Below are 16,470 nucleotides of genomic sequence, written 5' to 3'. Positions count from 1 at the left end.
TTAACAGTATCTTCAGTATATGGTTTGGTCTCTTGGTGGTGAATAGATGGCAAAACAGCACCATCAACCCCTGCTTAGTTGAATCTGATCCATACAAATAAATTATAAATAATCACCTGCTTAGCATGTGTTTAACAGTATACTCCCAACCCAGATCACCCACAGTTAAGAGGACTTTCTTGCAATCTCAGCACTTAAGCATTTTTTTTATTGGAAGAGGAGAGCAATTCTTGCCAAACCTACAAGTGAGTCCCTAGGGAAGATAACATAAATCCTAAATTCAACCAGTTTTGGTTTTCTTGCTCTAGCTAAAGGAACTTAATATGCTACAGTGAGGAGAGAATGTGAGGCTAAAACAAGAGTAAAGAGAGAAATTATTTATTTAGAACATTTTAGTAACACTGTTCACAGTACATCATAACAGGGTGACTACATAATGGGGTAATCATAAAAGGGTGATTTAAAAAAGCAAAGAAAAGACAAAGCATAGATTATAGGCTAGTTGTGGAAACCGGTGGGCTTTTTCCTCCCATAAGCAAAGCTGTACAAATAAAGACTGTCTCATACTATTTCCGCAAAGGTAAAAGATTGATTTACTCACTCTGTACATTTTCTTTATTTTGTATAAACATACCAATACTTAGATTAACACTTCCATATAGTCTACAATGTTTAATTTAAATACAGTATTATGTGTCATTGACTTGTTGATTTAAGGTGCTATTTATCAAAAACTACAGTAACTGTTTTCTTAACCAGTTCTCTTTGGCACACTTCTGGTTTATTTAAATACAAAAGTGTAGAATTGAATCAAGTATATAACACTGCAGGAACTTGAAGGGGTTTTTTGTTAGATATGAGTGTAGTTTTAGGTTTACCACAACCTTATTTACAAACAAAGAACTGTATATGAATTTCAGTTTACTTTACATATAAAATGGCTAATTAATGTGCAAGGCAAAAAAATTTGTTACAGCAACTCCTCCCTTGAGAGAGTGATTTTTGCACCATGGAAATCTTGTACAAAATGTTTCAGAAAATGGAGATTTCTTATGAGGAAGTTCGTGGTGCTTCTTATCCTATAGCAAGCCACCTGAAGACATGACTTTCCGAGTCCAGAAATGCTTCATAAGATACAGTTTAGCTGAAATGTTGGCACTGTAGTAGTGTTGCAGCTAGAGACTTGCATGTTCAACTGGCAAACTAAAGCAAGGAGCAAACCCCCAACCAGTCTGTATAAAAAGCTTCATGATAGTGGCTTCTTTGTAGAAAAAGGTATACCTCCTATATTCTTGATATTATATCTGTTTTTATTCCAAGGAGGAAAGTTTTAGAATTTGCACTATGTGTTGCTATGTAGTCTATTTTCATCTTCATGACCTCTGACTACTTTTGGGCTGATTCATATTTGCTTAGAGTCAAAGGTGAACAACAGTAAACAGACTTATTTCTTCTTCTGATGGAAATGTATTAGGAGGCCATCAAAGTGGACCTAAATTGGTGAAGTATCACTTTACATAAACTCTTCAAATGCCAGAAGACCAAACCCACAGCAATTTATTTCACATCTGAAGGACAATCCCAGCAGCTGACATTCATATGAAAGGCATAGGGAAACCTAGCTACACAAACACTGAAAATTCTTCCATGCCCAATTATTTCACAGTTAAAGAAAAATGAAACCCTGTTCACAGTAAAACACTTGTCACAAGGTTTTTCTGGTCTGTTCCTTCCTGAATCACCCAAGTTGTATCCTCTCAGCTGCAGAAATGAGTATTTTGGCACGTGATCAAGTTACAGTAGGTGTCAAGTGCAGTGCAATGTGTTTAGAAGGCAAGGATGTTAAAAGGGATTTCATACAGGTGTTTTGTAACGTGAGTAAGATGTGAAATGCTGTGCTACTCCTGAGTAAAACATGTCTGGCTGTCCCAGCTAAGATACCCACTTACGAGCATGCCGATTCCAAAGAGGTATTTCATAGCCTCATCAATAGTGTATATTCTTGGGGGGGAAAAAAAAAAAAAGTATTTTACAACTGTCCTTTTCTTAACCTATCAGCAAGGACTAGAAGTAGTGAGTTCAAATTGTTGGGAGAGGTGATGAGAAGGGGGTAGAACTGGTAAGGGGAATCAGAGTCTGCTGTAGTAAATCAAATGCACGTGAGATGTAATTCATTCTCAATTATCCTTTAAGCTTTTTGAAATATTGCATATGGCCATGTCCTTTAGTGCTCCTGTTTTACCTGAAAGCTACTGGCTTTAGAACTGAGATGTCTGCGTGAAGGATATGGTGTCAGACTTATCTACAGCAAAGCCTCCATTGACGTACGATTTCTTGGTTTCTGTTTCATCATTATCAAGTACTGTTGTTTCCAAGGCAAAAGGATTGACTATGTTGACTTCAGAGGTGACATCCATCTGCTCCAGCTCTTTTTTAGAGAGCTTCTCCACTATTCCTGTACCAAAGGCATCTCCCAAGACATTCACCATTGTTCTGAATCGATCCCTATGGAAAAAAAATATTGTCAGACAAACCATTCTGCATGTTACTTAGAAAATTCTTTTAGTAAAAGTACGCTACTCTAACAAATGCAGAGCTGTTTTTTCTTCCCAGTGCAGATTTGGAGTAATTCTGCAATTAAAAGAAAAAAATCATATAGAACAAGAAACAGAATTTTCCCCACATGTGTTTGAAGAAACCTGGAATCCCTGTAATGATAAATTACTTTGTACAGGGTGTGCAAAACTGCAAGTCATGTCACTAGCCTATTAGAGCAGTAGTCACACTGCTGTGGACAGTCTCACAAAATGCTGTAGGGATCACTTCTCAGGCCCTGAAGTATGCTACACAGCTGGTTCTCTTTGTGATGAGACTGCTTTTGTTGGGAGAAGAGACTGTGGCGTACAGCAGAAGAGTCTGCATTGTGCCTTTTGCCTTTCTAACAGTCATTTCCTCAGCCAGAGGAGCACCTAGCCCAGTATCTTCAGTATTCTGGCCCAAACACTGGAAATGGGAAAGGCTATCTTCTGTTAGCTTCTCATTGTTAAGGGGTTGAAGTACAAAGTTGTATTAAACAAGTCACTTAAAGGAATATGATACTTCTGTACTTTTGATTTTTCTCCCAACAGAAATGTGACTTGCGGGCCTTAAAAATCTGCCACTACTTGGCAGAGGAGCAACAAAACCATGCAATATAGCAAAGTTTGAAAATTGGCATGGATAAGGTAGGAACAGTGGAAGGTCACGCTTCCCTGTTTTTCTTTTCATCTACATGGCACTGCAAGGGCTTTGTGGCAGAACGAGTTGCTCTGTGCAGACACGTCGAGGTGGGTATATTCACAAACAGAAGGGACTACAAAAACAACAGTGAAGTGAATCATCATGTCTCATATACATATTCTTATTCTTCTACTACAGCTGCTGAACCCCAGTGCTAAAAAGTGCCCATGTGTTCTCCATGTGGAAAGAAAATATATGGTGGGGAAAGGAAGAGAGATGGGTAAAGTAAAATTCTGATAGGATCAGTGTGACAAGTGAGGAAATCAACAGAACTGGAAACTCATGTTTCATAATACCTCTATTCTCAAAATTTTTCTTTCTTCATTAAAAACATGAAAGTACTCCTCAAGCCTATGTAATAAAACCTTGGTATGTTCAGAATTAACTAGAGGATTGTTAATGAGCCACTACTAGCAGGTTGCAAAATAATACATTTTAGGCAATAAGTACAAAAGGCAGAAGTGTTAATAATCTACATGACATCATGATATGCATTCCATCTGCTGAGGTGTAAAATGCACTGGCAGTGATCCCTGGTACATAAAATTAATCTTTAATTTGCTTTACACAACAAGACACCTTAATCTGAAAAATATCTCAATTAGAATCAGAAACAGCTTGAATTTTTTTGTCTTTCATGGTGGAACAGTTAGCCTCCATGTATTAGTACTGTTGCATAAGAATCACATGAATTGTAGACTTTCAAAGTGAAGGCAAGATCAGATCCCTAAAATTATGATTACTATGAGAAATAGGGAATTACTGTTTTCTTTCTCTCTTTCTCACTACAATAAAGGAATTAGAAGGCATAGATTGAAATAGTTAGGACGTAGATTAAAACAAATCTAAATATGTCTCTGCACACGTTGTAGGATTCCTCTGCACAGGACTTATGGAAATCTAAAAGTTTATATGGGCCCCAAAAGCAAGGAGGCATTCATGGAAAAAGAAGAAATCTATTGAACACTGTTAAAACAAAAACTACCTCTAGGTCAGGAACTCTCTGAGCTGCAATTTGCAACAGGCTAGGTGAGTACTTTGGGACAAGAACCAGTAGATGTTTGTTATGCTCTTACACTCTTCTTCAGCTACCTGCTCTGAGCCAGTGGTTTGTATGGATCTTCACCATCCTTAGCAAAACTAAATGCCCACTGGGAAAAGAAGAGAGCTGGAGAAAAAAATTATTTTGGAACACAAAACCCAAACCTATTAGACCCTGTTGCAGACAGCTGATGGGGACAATGTACTTGTGGCTGGAGCTGTTTTGTTTGGAGAATTATGCTTATACAAAAATTGAATTGGTTCTTGGATCCATTCAACAACTCTGGTTTTCTGGAGAGTGTAATTTCTCTCTCGGCTTGCAAAATTGAGTTATATAATCAAATAAATTATATATATCTGTGAAATACATAAATACAGAAATCCTTCGAGAAAATGATTGGCGAGGGTGGGGGAGGAACAGGAATCCATTTACCTTGAGTGTAAATATAAGCTTAAGAGGAAGACATGCAGAGACTATGAAATGATTAAGATCTTTGCATTGGTACTAATGAAATATCATCCATGCTCAGTTACTGCAGGTGAACAAGACCTTGGTCTGAGCACTAAAGCTGGCACAGCTCAGGGGGCAAAAAAGCTGTATTACAAACTAAAGTTGTAGTCCTTAACTTGTCAATCCTGTTACTCTTTCCCAGTGAATCATGGGACTATACTGAATGCTGATGTCCTCCTGAACTCCAGAATACACTCTGTGATTCTTTGGGCTTTTGAAAAAGTAGCAGAGAAACATCTCTGTATAAGCTGAACAGAAAAGATTTCTGGTGAAAATGCTTCTCTCTAGAAAGAGCTGCTTAGTGGGACTGAGGGGTTTTGATGTGCACTGAGGTGAGATGGTTGGGATCAGGCATAAGGAATACTTTCTGAGTTTGCCTGTGTGTGCCTGCTGATCGAGGGACTGGGTCTTAAAAAAAACCTCTCAGTGAAGAACAGCCCCAGCACAGATCCATGTACAGCCTGTCATGTGTGTGTATGTGGGGTCCAGGACCAGGTTTGCTTAGTTCATGTTGTGCTCCACTATGTCTTCACCAGTGTATGGATTTTATGTGCTTTGTGGAAATCAGCTGAGATGTTCTGCTTGTGGCTGCATTTGATTTTTATGAATGGTGTATCAATTTAGCATATGCTGACAGCTGACAATCCAGAGGCACTCCTCGGTGCTGTCAAACTTGTCTATCCCAAGTACTATGCTCATGATTTTTTAATGCTATGGCCACTATTTTAAGGTTGATAGCACCTCTGGATGTGAGGTTATTCACTGCCATCCCACGCAGTGGGACTTCTCTCAGCATTGAAGCCACTACTGCATTCAACCCTACACTGAACAAGCCTGGCCATAAGAAGAATCTTTGTTCAATTCCTGCAACAGTTCTAAATGATTTTGTTGCTTTCTTTCTCAAACTCACATGTTCCCACAAAACTTATGTAAACATTAAAAAAAGGAGAAAGAATTAAATATCAATTGCCTTAAACTTACAGAAGCCAGTCAACTGCAATGATCAGAGTAACATCTTCAGCGGGCAGGCCGACAGCACTCAGCACAATCACCATGGTGACAAGTCCGGCTTGGGGGACACCTGCAGCCCCAATGCTGGCTGCTGTAGCTGTGACACTACATTCAAATAAAGCCCAGAAAAGGCATTCAGAATACATGCTGCTCACAGAAACTCTATTTTCTAGCCCAAATAAGCTTATTTCAGGCTTATTGTACGAAAGAAGCCCGAATGTTCCAGTTTTTCCCCTCCTCAGAGTCTGGTGACAAGTTTATGGGACAAGTCATGTACAGATACTGTAAGGGTTACACTGTAGAATAATAGGCAATGCATGACTAACAAACAAACTGGACAGATCAGAGGTAGAGGCTGAGTTGGGTTTGCAAGTATCTGCAGTGGAAGAGTAATGGCAATTTTCAGAATGATGCTGTACACCAGCTGCTTGCCCTGGCCCATCCTACCTCCTCATCAGGTTGCACAGGCAAGGCCTTGGACCAAGAAGTGAAAATGTTTCTGTTACTTCTTGTGCTGTGAATGACAGTTTCAACTTTCCCATGGGGTATCCAAAGTTAATGTAAAAAAACCACCTCCAATAAAATGCGCGTGATGAATTTAGTCGTACCTAATGGTAACAATTTGGCCAATATCCAGTTCTAAGTCATTCAGTTGTGCAATAAATACAGCTGCTACTGCTTCGTAAAGAGCTGTGCCGTCCATGTTGATGGTAGCTCCAACTGGAAGAACGAATCTGGTAATTCTTTTGTCGATGAAATTTTTTTCTTCTGCACAGCGGAACGTGACAGGCAAAGTTGCTGAACTGGTGCAAAGATAAATACATAAGGATAAGCGCAGGCAACAGCATAGCATTTACCTTATCTTTCCTCTTCCTCAGAGGCTGATTTGCTCTAAGACTCTTGACAGAGATCTAAGGCAGGCAAGAAGGCTGCACCATGAAAAAGCAAGGTAACTTTTGTGATCTCTTCTAATTATGAGAAATAAAGTCTTAGTCATCCTCAAAATTACATGGTAAAATCATCATGGTGTATTTAGTCACAGAAACAGTGCAACAGTGTAAACTGTAGCAAGTCTGTGATTCATGAACCAATTGGCAAAGAACTGTCTCCTACTGGGAAAGGCAGACTCTGGTGTAAGGACAGCGCAATCTATAGTGCCCCTTTGGGTACTACAGAAATAATGATGAAAGTAATATTTCAACCTCCAGGGGACTGAGAATTGTCCGGGAGAAATCAGGTGTGTAACAAAGTAGCAATAAAGTCAGCGCACAAACAATGCAATTACTCTAAGAACATAAATGTTTCTTTTGTTTACCTGGAAGAAATCATGAGGGCTGTCAGAAGTGCCTGAGCCATCCCCATGGCAAACCGAAAAGGATTTTTTCTTACTATTATTAAGTAGATCAGTGGCAAAATTATAGTGGAATGAATTGCAAGTCTGCAAAATAAAATGGACTAGTTAAACAAATGGATCCATCTAATTGCCTTGTTTTAGTAAGACGGTGATAATAAGTATTTAGTTCTGTCCTCAGGTACACTTGCAAAACACTAACAGTGACTTTAGCAACACCTATGTCCAAAATTTAGAGAGTATACCATCTTAAAAAAAAAAAGCAGACTAATGTTGTTCTACACTTTCTTTTGGAAGGGAGAGAGAGATTATTAACTGTCTCTTTTTCTGAAGTAGAACAAGAATTAGCTAATATATTGGAAATAATTTTAAACTGATGAATACAAGAAAACGAAAGTAATAAATAATATTTAAACTGATATGGAGAGGATGACTTGAAATAATGCTAAAACACTCCACTCTCCTACAAAATCCTTAGAATGCAGACTAGAGACAAACCAGAAAGACAAACCAGGTGATTCTTCTAAGTTTATCTGCCTTTATTATAGAACACTTTTTGGAATTAAAGGTAACTATCATTCCCAGACAGAGACAGATGAAGCCCACATCTTTCTGCAGAAACTTCAAACGTGATCCTATAAAAAAAATCCACACTTACTTTGTTGAAAACTGTGTAAGCTTAGGTCTACAATTAATATGTAGAGAGGTATTTCAGAATGTACAAATAAGATATATGTAGTCTCACCAACTTTAATGTTTTAAGATGCTAAAATACTGTCTTTTGAAACTATTAATTTTTAAAATTAAGTGTGTTGACATGCAGAAGATCAAACCGTCTTCTTGACTTCAGCTGTTCAGGTGTATTTGGCTGGATATTTGGGTGGCTCTCAGGGCCAAAGTCATCCTTCAATTTGTACATTAATTTTGAACATTGTGCATTAATCCTGAAGGTGTATGAATGCAGAGCTTTGTGGGCATTAAGATTAGAGGAAAAGAGCCTGCTGAAAGTATATCTGAAGTGAAATATTTTTGAAGGGTCTGTGAGATATTTCCTATGTTCCAAGGTTGCAAGCAATTATAGCAACATCAGTTTCTTGTGAAAAGAAATCATAGCCTGGAAACATAAAGCCCAGAGCTGTTGTCATATATGACCTTGGGGTTTTTAGTCTGTCCTCACAAGATGTTCTTGTGAATGTTACTGTGTTGTAATAGTGCTTTATGATTTCAGAGCAGCTGATAAAGATAGTGATAAATCATGGTACCGTTTGTTCTGCCAAAACCAGGCAATTAAGACAGCAGTAGCCACGGTATGGAAATCCACAACAGAACCAAAATTCACCCACAAAACCTAACTAGTTGTTTCCTTAGAAAAATTATCTTTTTAAAAGCAACAAGCATTAATGTTTTCATTCTGTGTGTGAACAAATTATTTAGTAGAATGTACATAACAGTATGCACCATATATTGATAAAATTTTGCAAAGAACTCTAGAAAGAAACATAACAATTTACACAATGGTGCCCGAGAACAAACTGAATGCTGCAGAACATACAGAAAAAAATGTAGTGGCATGGGTGTCATTGGGTGTCTTCACAAAACATTGATGAGAATAAACATTTCAAGTATATCTATGTCTAGAAGCATGCTGACTTCCAAATAGGTCTTTTGAAACATTTAGATCTGCACGTTTTTAGAGGCAGCATGAACATGGCATTATCTAAAATAAAGTATTTGTGCATATCTGTTTTGCTACTACTGATTTTCATGAAACAAATCTGAAGTAATATTTATTTTCATGCATAAAATGCGACACAGCAAGCAGCATAAATTTTTTATTAAAAAAATCATAATCAGCAACTGAAAAGAGAAATTCTAATAGCATTCAATTTTAAGATAGGAAGAATCTTGTCCCTCAGAATCTGGCATTCCTTATAGTGTCCGGAGATGCAGCTGCCTTGCTACTTTCAGAAGAGACAAAGGCACAGCAAGTGAGTCTGCTTGCTGTAGGTTCCTTTTCTTTTTTTCAAGCTCAGGATGAGAGTCCTCTGGCACTTGTATTATGCCTCCTATTTTGATTTTCCTCCTCTGTGACTGCTAACATGCCCTCATCCTGACACTGCAACCATTAAAAGTGAGAGGCTGCAGATATCTAGTGGCCAATTGGAGCAGAGGCACTGGGGGAAGTCTGTTCCCTCATGGTGACCTGAATGAGACAAAGACTGAGATGTGTTGCAGACAATGGTGGGTGAGAGCTGGTAGGACTGAAAATGTGGAAGGTCATGCTGGGAAGGTCATGCTTCCCATAAAGCTGGGAAGAAGGTGAGATAGAACATGAGCTGAAGAGGGAAGATAAAGGAAAGGAGGAGGAGGATAAAACACACCAGCCCTCATGCTCTTGCACATTTTTTTTGATAGGGAATACAAGAAATATGTTTAAGATAACCTGTAATTCTCAGGATCAAGCTTAAAGGGAGTATTATAGACAGCTACAGAAGGTGCTGATGAACAGAACACACTGCAAACAGACAATGTCAAGGAAATAAGGATGAAAACCAGAAAGATGGTGGGAACAGCAGTGTTTAAGAAACCAAAACAAAGAAAGAGCACAACTTGTCCTGATTGCTGACAGGTGGGAAAAAGGGTATTCTTGCAGGCTGTCAAATGTAGAACAAGCACCTTTTCCCTGTAGCCTATAGCCTTGTGTGTATGTTGTCTTTGCTTCTGTGATCTGATTACAACATGCTCTCCCTGATGGTCAGTTTTGAGAGAATGTGTTGCTGTTAGCCCTTTTCCATAACATGTTGAGCATCACCCACTGTAGGCCATCCCGTAAAAGACAGAAATGCTGCAGAGGCCTACCCTAGCACCCATCAGGAAAAACTGTGGCATGTGCAAGGGAGTTCGGTGAAACAGAGACTTTTTCTCTCCAAGGTTGTAAAGGTGGGCTACCTTACTTTATACAATCTTTTTGATGGCATGTGGGAACCTACTTAGATTGTTGTCAAGCCTATGGTTACCAGCTAAATGAGAGATTATATGTGGTGGTAGTCTACTTTCCAACTGAAGTACTCTGGAAGAGGTAGTGTCTTCACAAACATCTTAAGGAAGATACACCCTGTCACAGTAGAATTAGTAACCATTAATAGGTAAACAGTGATAAAACTTGCTATCTGATCTAAAACTGAAGTTAAAGGACAGTAATAATCCATCCAACATACTACTCCTCTGAGTCAGTTGGAGTTAATAACATAGAAAACCTGCAGAAGTGATACAGTGTCATCCTATAAATGAATTCTACCTAGTGGTCATGGTCTCATTAGTCTCTTGATTTACAGTCTCTTGGTAAACATAAAATTTTGCAACCTTTAAAAATTTGATTTATTTTCCAAGAAACTCACAAAAAAACTGCATTATGTATTAGTCAAACATAACTTGCACTCATCTCTCTAACATTTTGAAAAAGTCATGATTCAGTGCTATTTCTGGAGCTGTAATTTTTACTTAGAAAGTCATTATATCTCAAATGATTTTTGAAAAGCTAGTCCAAACATACTGGCTTATGCAGAAAACAGAACAACAGCTTTGAAATAAATATGAATTTCTAGCAAAGATTAATGCAGCAAAAAAATAGATCCTTCTTGACTATTTATAGGGAAGTTTGCATTTAAGACTAATGTATCATCCTTCTCTCTGCTTGGTTGTCAGGAAGCGTGTGAATAATGTTTGAATAGCATGCGTATGCATAAAGTGGGGGGAATTAATCTCTTGAACAACTTTGGATCTAGCCTCTAGACAAAACATGAATAAATCCTTAGTATACTGAAGGAATTACAGAAGTGGATGCTAAAGCAATGAACCAAGACAGCCTAGAAGTTATGCTTCACTGAATTGGAAATAGAAATTTAAATGCATTTAACTTATTGGGACTATAATATCCATTTATCTATCAAAAGGGTTCTTTGTAGGATAGTCTGCAGAGATATATTATGATCTGGTATTATAACCTGTATCACTTGCAACAGTTAAGTTGCCCCTTCTAAGGCTCCATATCTGCAAGGCTCCACATTATGCAGGTATAACTTCCACCCCAGACTGTTCGACACAGCCAAGGGTCTAGAAAAACAATAGAAAAAATGTTTTGATGCTTGGCTAAGTTATTCAGATAGCAACGGCTGCTTTTGCAGCACAAGGAGTAACTAACAAACAGTGCAATCCTCAGGGCTTCTCTTGATGGCAGCTGTTTGCTCTGAACTGAGGTGGGAAGGGGTTAGTTTCCTCTGTCATCATTTATTGTGCACTGCACTTACTATGCATTTGTATGGGGCAGTGGAGCTGGGCCTGTGCTGGGACACCTTGGGCCCACATGTCCCATGGAGGTTCCCAACTTAATCCAGATATTCATGTATTTTCAATAGGCTGGAAACCCCCAATAAACCATAATTCACAATCTCATCCTTTTCCAACTACTTCTAGTATCTAACAGAAGTATTACTACTCTCAAAAATACAATATTATCTGTTTCAGCACCAAGTTGAGAAGATGAAACAATGAATACAAGTACAGCCTTTGGGGTTGTTTTGTTTTAGAAAGCAAGGCAGTGACCTTTTAAAACAAAATATGCATTCAGTGAAACATGCATTCATTAATACATACATTCAAACATCCTCACCCAGACTCACATAATTTTCACTGACAAGAATTTTTGTCTCTGTCCTAGAAGAGGCTGGGTATTGTGGATAATTGAGTTGTAATCAACTGAGCCCTAAAAACTGCACATATTTAAATTCATCTTTAAGAAATTACATACCCACTTAGTACTGTAGCCATATAAAGACCCAGTTTACGAAAGATTTCCCAGTCCTCAACTTCTATTATCTTCCCAGCAATTAAAAACACGATACCAATTGGCATATACCTAGGAAACAAAAATAAAACAATTAAAAATGCATTGAGAAATACTGTGTGCTCACCACAGAATAATTTCTTGCACAGTATAAGTTTTTATATAGGATGGAAGATTTTTTTTATATTCTACTACACAATAGAATTTTTTTTTTATATTCTATTATACACCTTACTTTATTCACTTGCAGCAAGACTACAACAGAGGTAATGAAAAAAGATTAGAAATCAGAGTAAATGTAACCCTATGCATAGTCTAACAAGTACTGCATGACCCAGTGTCACAGAACACCCAGAAGCTGGGAAGGAGTGTGGGCTTTGTCCTGCTGCAGCAAATGCTTATGCATAGCCATAAGCTTACTTGGAAGTGGAAGTTTGCAGGGCCGAGACCAATATCTCTGCATTCTGCAACCACACACAGATAGGAAAGGTCTTGTTTGCTTATAGCAGCTGCCTTGCAGCACTGGGGGTTATATGTGTGTTACCTGCACAGAATAAGAGTGATTTTAGTATGTTGGGATAGTACAGTCATTAGTGTGTTGCCTGATAGAGAAGTCCCCATCCTCCAGTAAACTTACACAAGGCCATGCCTTACAGACATGAATAGCTGCATGGGCTACTGCCTACAGAAAATTCAAGGCAAAAAAATCAGGATTTATGCTAGCACCAGCTCGACTGCATTCCTTTTGGTACCAGCAAGCAGGTTGCCACAGAGACAAGTTGCCACTTCAGAGCTTTGAGTAGTATGAATTAATCTATAAATGTGTGTATCTATAAAATGTATCCATTTCAAAGTATAAATTTATAAAATGTGTGTGTGCTACCTCACAAATAAAATAGTACTTTGTTCCTGTGCAAAGCAGGGACTCCCAGTTCCTTCTGAGCCCTGAACTTGGTGAAAGCAGAATTCCTCATACTGTCAGCATCAAACTTTATCTTATTCAGGACAACGATTCTCACATCTGTAGAAACACAGGGAGCCTACACCACCAGTTTCAGGCACATGCAAGACAATGTAGAGTCAGCTTATGGGTAGGATCCTGTATTTGTGGCATGTGCTAACTCTTGGGTCTCGTTAGTGGCAATTTGCTGCAGAGCCTGCCTATTTCATGGGGCTGTAACTCAGCTGGGGACTGAACCAGCTACTGAGCACAGGACAGGTTGCAGAAACTAGTTTACCAAGAAGTGTGCAACTAAACCTTTGACAGGATGCATCCTCAGTGTGCTGTGATGGAAGAAAAATCTGTGGAAGGGCCAGATCTGATAACCTACTGTTTGTGCAAAATGTAGATATGAGCAGAATATTCTAGTCAATGGCACAAGACACTCCACATGTAAGATCAAACTCTGGAAAGGAGTGTGTGTTTATAGTCCTGATCCTTTAATTGTGATCTGCATGGACAAAAGCTCTGTGAATAGCTGTGAAGTTCAGCCAAATACTGGCAGATGAGTTGCTACATTTTTAAATTGCTTCTCCTGTCTAAGAATATTATGAGAGAATATTGTGAGAATATTGTCTCACAAAACCCATTAACAGAAGGTAAATGATGTTAAGTTGTATTTTGCACACCCTTTTGAGTTTTGCTCTGTGCTGTGGCTTGTATATTAATTTGTATTTCTAAAAGAACTTAGCTCCAAGAACAGCTATCCTGTGAACATAATGGTTATCAGGGAATAGTGTTCAAGACTGAGAAGGGCATATGGGTGGTAATGCTTTTACAGTCCTCAAATGACTAGTGCAGTTGTACTGGTTTGATATAAACCTCTAGCAAGAATGTCTGAAAAACTCAGGTTTCTTATGTACCAATAGGACTGTTTCTTTACTATATAGTAAGTGGAAGCCCTGTCTCGTTTCCTCAAAAGGATCAAATTCTGTAGAAAGGAATCTTTTTACCAACCTTTCAAGTTGTTTGCTGTTAAGCACTATACAAAATCAGACATGAAATATGAGTCTGGTCCTACCTCTTCAATGACAAAACCCACTTAAAGAAATTGTTAGAAAATGCCAGTATGTCCTTGGACTTACCACATAATTATCTGAACAATTCTCATTGTAGCTTCATTCAGTGCATTGAAAAAATCCACCAGCACTTGTCCTTTCTCTCCCATTTTCCCAATAACCATTCCAAAAACAAGACAAAAGACGATCAACCCCAGCACATTGATGCCATCAGAATACATGCCCACGATTTTGTATTCTTGGGTTTTGTTCTATAGAATAGATTAAAGAGGGAAAAAGTTACTATCTGAAACCACTGACTTTAAAGAGTTCTAAAATGAAAACACATTTAGATCTTTCTTTGAAGACACAGAGCTCTTCCCTAGTCACTCTATTTCCTTTCTGGCAGTGCCAAGTGGGCAAGTTCAGGAACGAAGGTAGAACTAAATTGTCTTTGAAAGATTTGTATTTTAAATCTATGCAAGGATCTGACCAAACCCTAGCAGGGGATAAAGCACCCCTTAATTTATGTTGCCTTTCTACACAATTCTCACACAAAGTATGGTAAAATCTGGGTATCCAGAGTTATCCCTTCAATATACACAAGATTTACTCCCTACTGTGGAGAACAAAACACAGCTGATGTAGAATCCTTGTGTTTATTTCTGAGCAACTTAAGGATTTGAGTCTGGATTTAAGACAAATAGTCGACTGCGTAAGAACTGAGATAATGGTGTCCAATTTTGCCCCAAGTTTAAAACCTTTTGTTCAGCTGAAATCAGTGAAATTGCATACTTTATAGCAGAATTGCATACAAATAGCATAACAATCCTACTAAATAGGTAGGTATTCACACATTCCTCTGTGTTTGTGCAGTATGAACATATGAAGGGAAGGGTGCAATTCTTCACTACATCCTGCTTCAGGACTCAGTTAATGTCTTTTCATACAGCTTGTGTTCCCATGCTCTCATTACTATGAGATTAAATTTGGAAAGAGTATAATAAAATGCATATTGACTTAGTTCTGTTCATAGTTCTGTGTTCATATTTTATTGAATTCCTTTCTTTGTCTCCTCCAGTGTAAGTCTAGGCTTTATAAACCATCAGTACCCATAAGCCTTCCATCTAATCAGAGGCTTGTTAAACCTCTTCTTCACTTTCGTCTCTTTACATTTTTTTTTGGTACAGTAACAAACTATTAATTAACAAATGCCTTCCATTGTTTTGCTTTCCATTAAAAAAAAGTTATGATTTTCCATTCCTTTCTTTCTGCCGTGCTCACAGTTATTTCATTGCTGCTCGAACATCTCGTGCTGGTATACATTTAGCCTTTCCACAGTGAATGTTATCTTTAATTTCTGAGCACATTGAAAATTCATTAGCATGTACATTTAATGTGTATATGAATGTATTATTTTCTCACATCATCTATTATCTTTGGACTGCTTAATTCCCTGTAGAGTCCTCTAGTGTTCTTAAACCTAGTTGAAGATCCTCATAATCACCTCTAGCATTTACTTATTAAGTTTTGTGCCCTTGCTGAAATCTATTTATGTAGCATTTCCTTCCTTTTCTCAATTGCTAACCACATCAACTAAGCCAAATTTATTCTATGTTCTTTCTTCCCACTTCATACATTATGAAGGAATACAACAATAAATTTCACACCTCTGAAGCCTCTGCTGTCGTAGCAGTTGTAACAGGTTCTTCTGTAAATGTGGAGCTATTTTTATCCATGCCAGTTGTAGCTTCAACTTTTTCACGTTTGGTTTTATACTAGAAACATTTAAAAAAAAAAATAGAAGAACTTACTTAGAAACATGAGAAAACTGAAGAATGGACAAAGGCCTAGCCTTTGCCCAGTAAAAAGGGAAAATGAACTAATCTGACTTGAAGGTAGCAAACACAGAGAAACACATTATTTCCCAATTCATGTGAGCCATCATGGTTCTGTACTTCAGATGCTGCAGATCAAACAAGTGAGTCACAGATAATATGCTATGAGCCCTGCTCCCCAGGCTCTTGGGTGCCCTGTGCACCTGGCACAGTCTTGTGGGGATAAGACACAGCTCCTGACAATGGCAAGGGGACTTTTTGCTGGGACAGTCACCCCTGTAGAGCTGATACAACCAGACCCCCTGGTAATGTGGTTAGCATAACTAACACCATTATATAAGGCAAACAGCCATTCTCTGTGGCCGAGCTGGGCACTTATTAGTGTCCTTTCCCCTTACTATCAAACCCTGAAGGTCCTGTGCATCTAGTAAACAAACCAGATTTCTTCTCCTTCCTTCTGGCCTCAAGGGTCCTGGGTGCCTGGCTGACTACTGACCTCCTTACCAGCCTTGAAGGCCCCAGGCACCTGGCCAACCTGGTGTTGTTGATGATCCTGCCACAGAAGAGGGAATTATAACAGCACCCAGAGCACTGTCCA

At 38.5% G+C, this 16,470-nt stretch overlaps 1 protein-coding gene across 3 annotated transcripts in view; it reads right to left on the bottom strand.

Moving 5' to 3' along the window:
- Positions 1-362: 362 nt before the first annotated feature.
- Positions 363-16,470, bottom strand: part of SLC1A1 (solute carrier family 1 member 1) — a 56,140-nt gene continuing 40,032 nt past the window's right edge. For all 3 annotated transcript variants that reach the window (XM_074855341.1, XM_074855343.1, XM_074855342.1), the window contains 7 exons: positions 15,705-15,812; positions 14,122-14,306; positions 12,001-12,108; positions 7,158-7,280; positions 6,451-6,645; positions 5,813-5,947; positions 363-2,505 (listed from right to left, as the gene is read on the bottom strand). In XM_074855341.1, the coding sequence (XP_074711442.1) occupies positions 2,259-2,505; positions 5,813-5,947; positions 6,451-6,645; positions 7,158-7,280; positions 12,001-12,108; positions 14,122-14,306; positions 15,705-15,812 (1,101 nt within the window). In that variant the 3' untranslated portion in view covers positions 363-2,258. The remainder of the gene's footprint in view (positions 2,506-5,812; positions 5,948-6,450; positions 6,646-7,157; positions 7,281-12,000; positions 12,109-14,121; positions 14,307-15,704; positions 15,813-16,470) is intronic.

Source organism: Strix uralensis, chromosome Z (genome assembly GCF_047716275.1).
Source record: "Strix uralensis isolate ZFMK-TIS-50842 chromosome Z, bStrUra1, whole genome shotgun sequence".
Lineage (NCBI taxonomy): Eukaryota > Metazoa > Chordata > Aves > Strigiformes > Strigidae > Strix > Strix uralensis.
The sequence above is the reverse complement of the archived record's forward strand: the minus strand, read 5'-3'. Positions and strand labels throughout refer to the sequence as shown.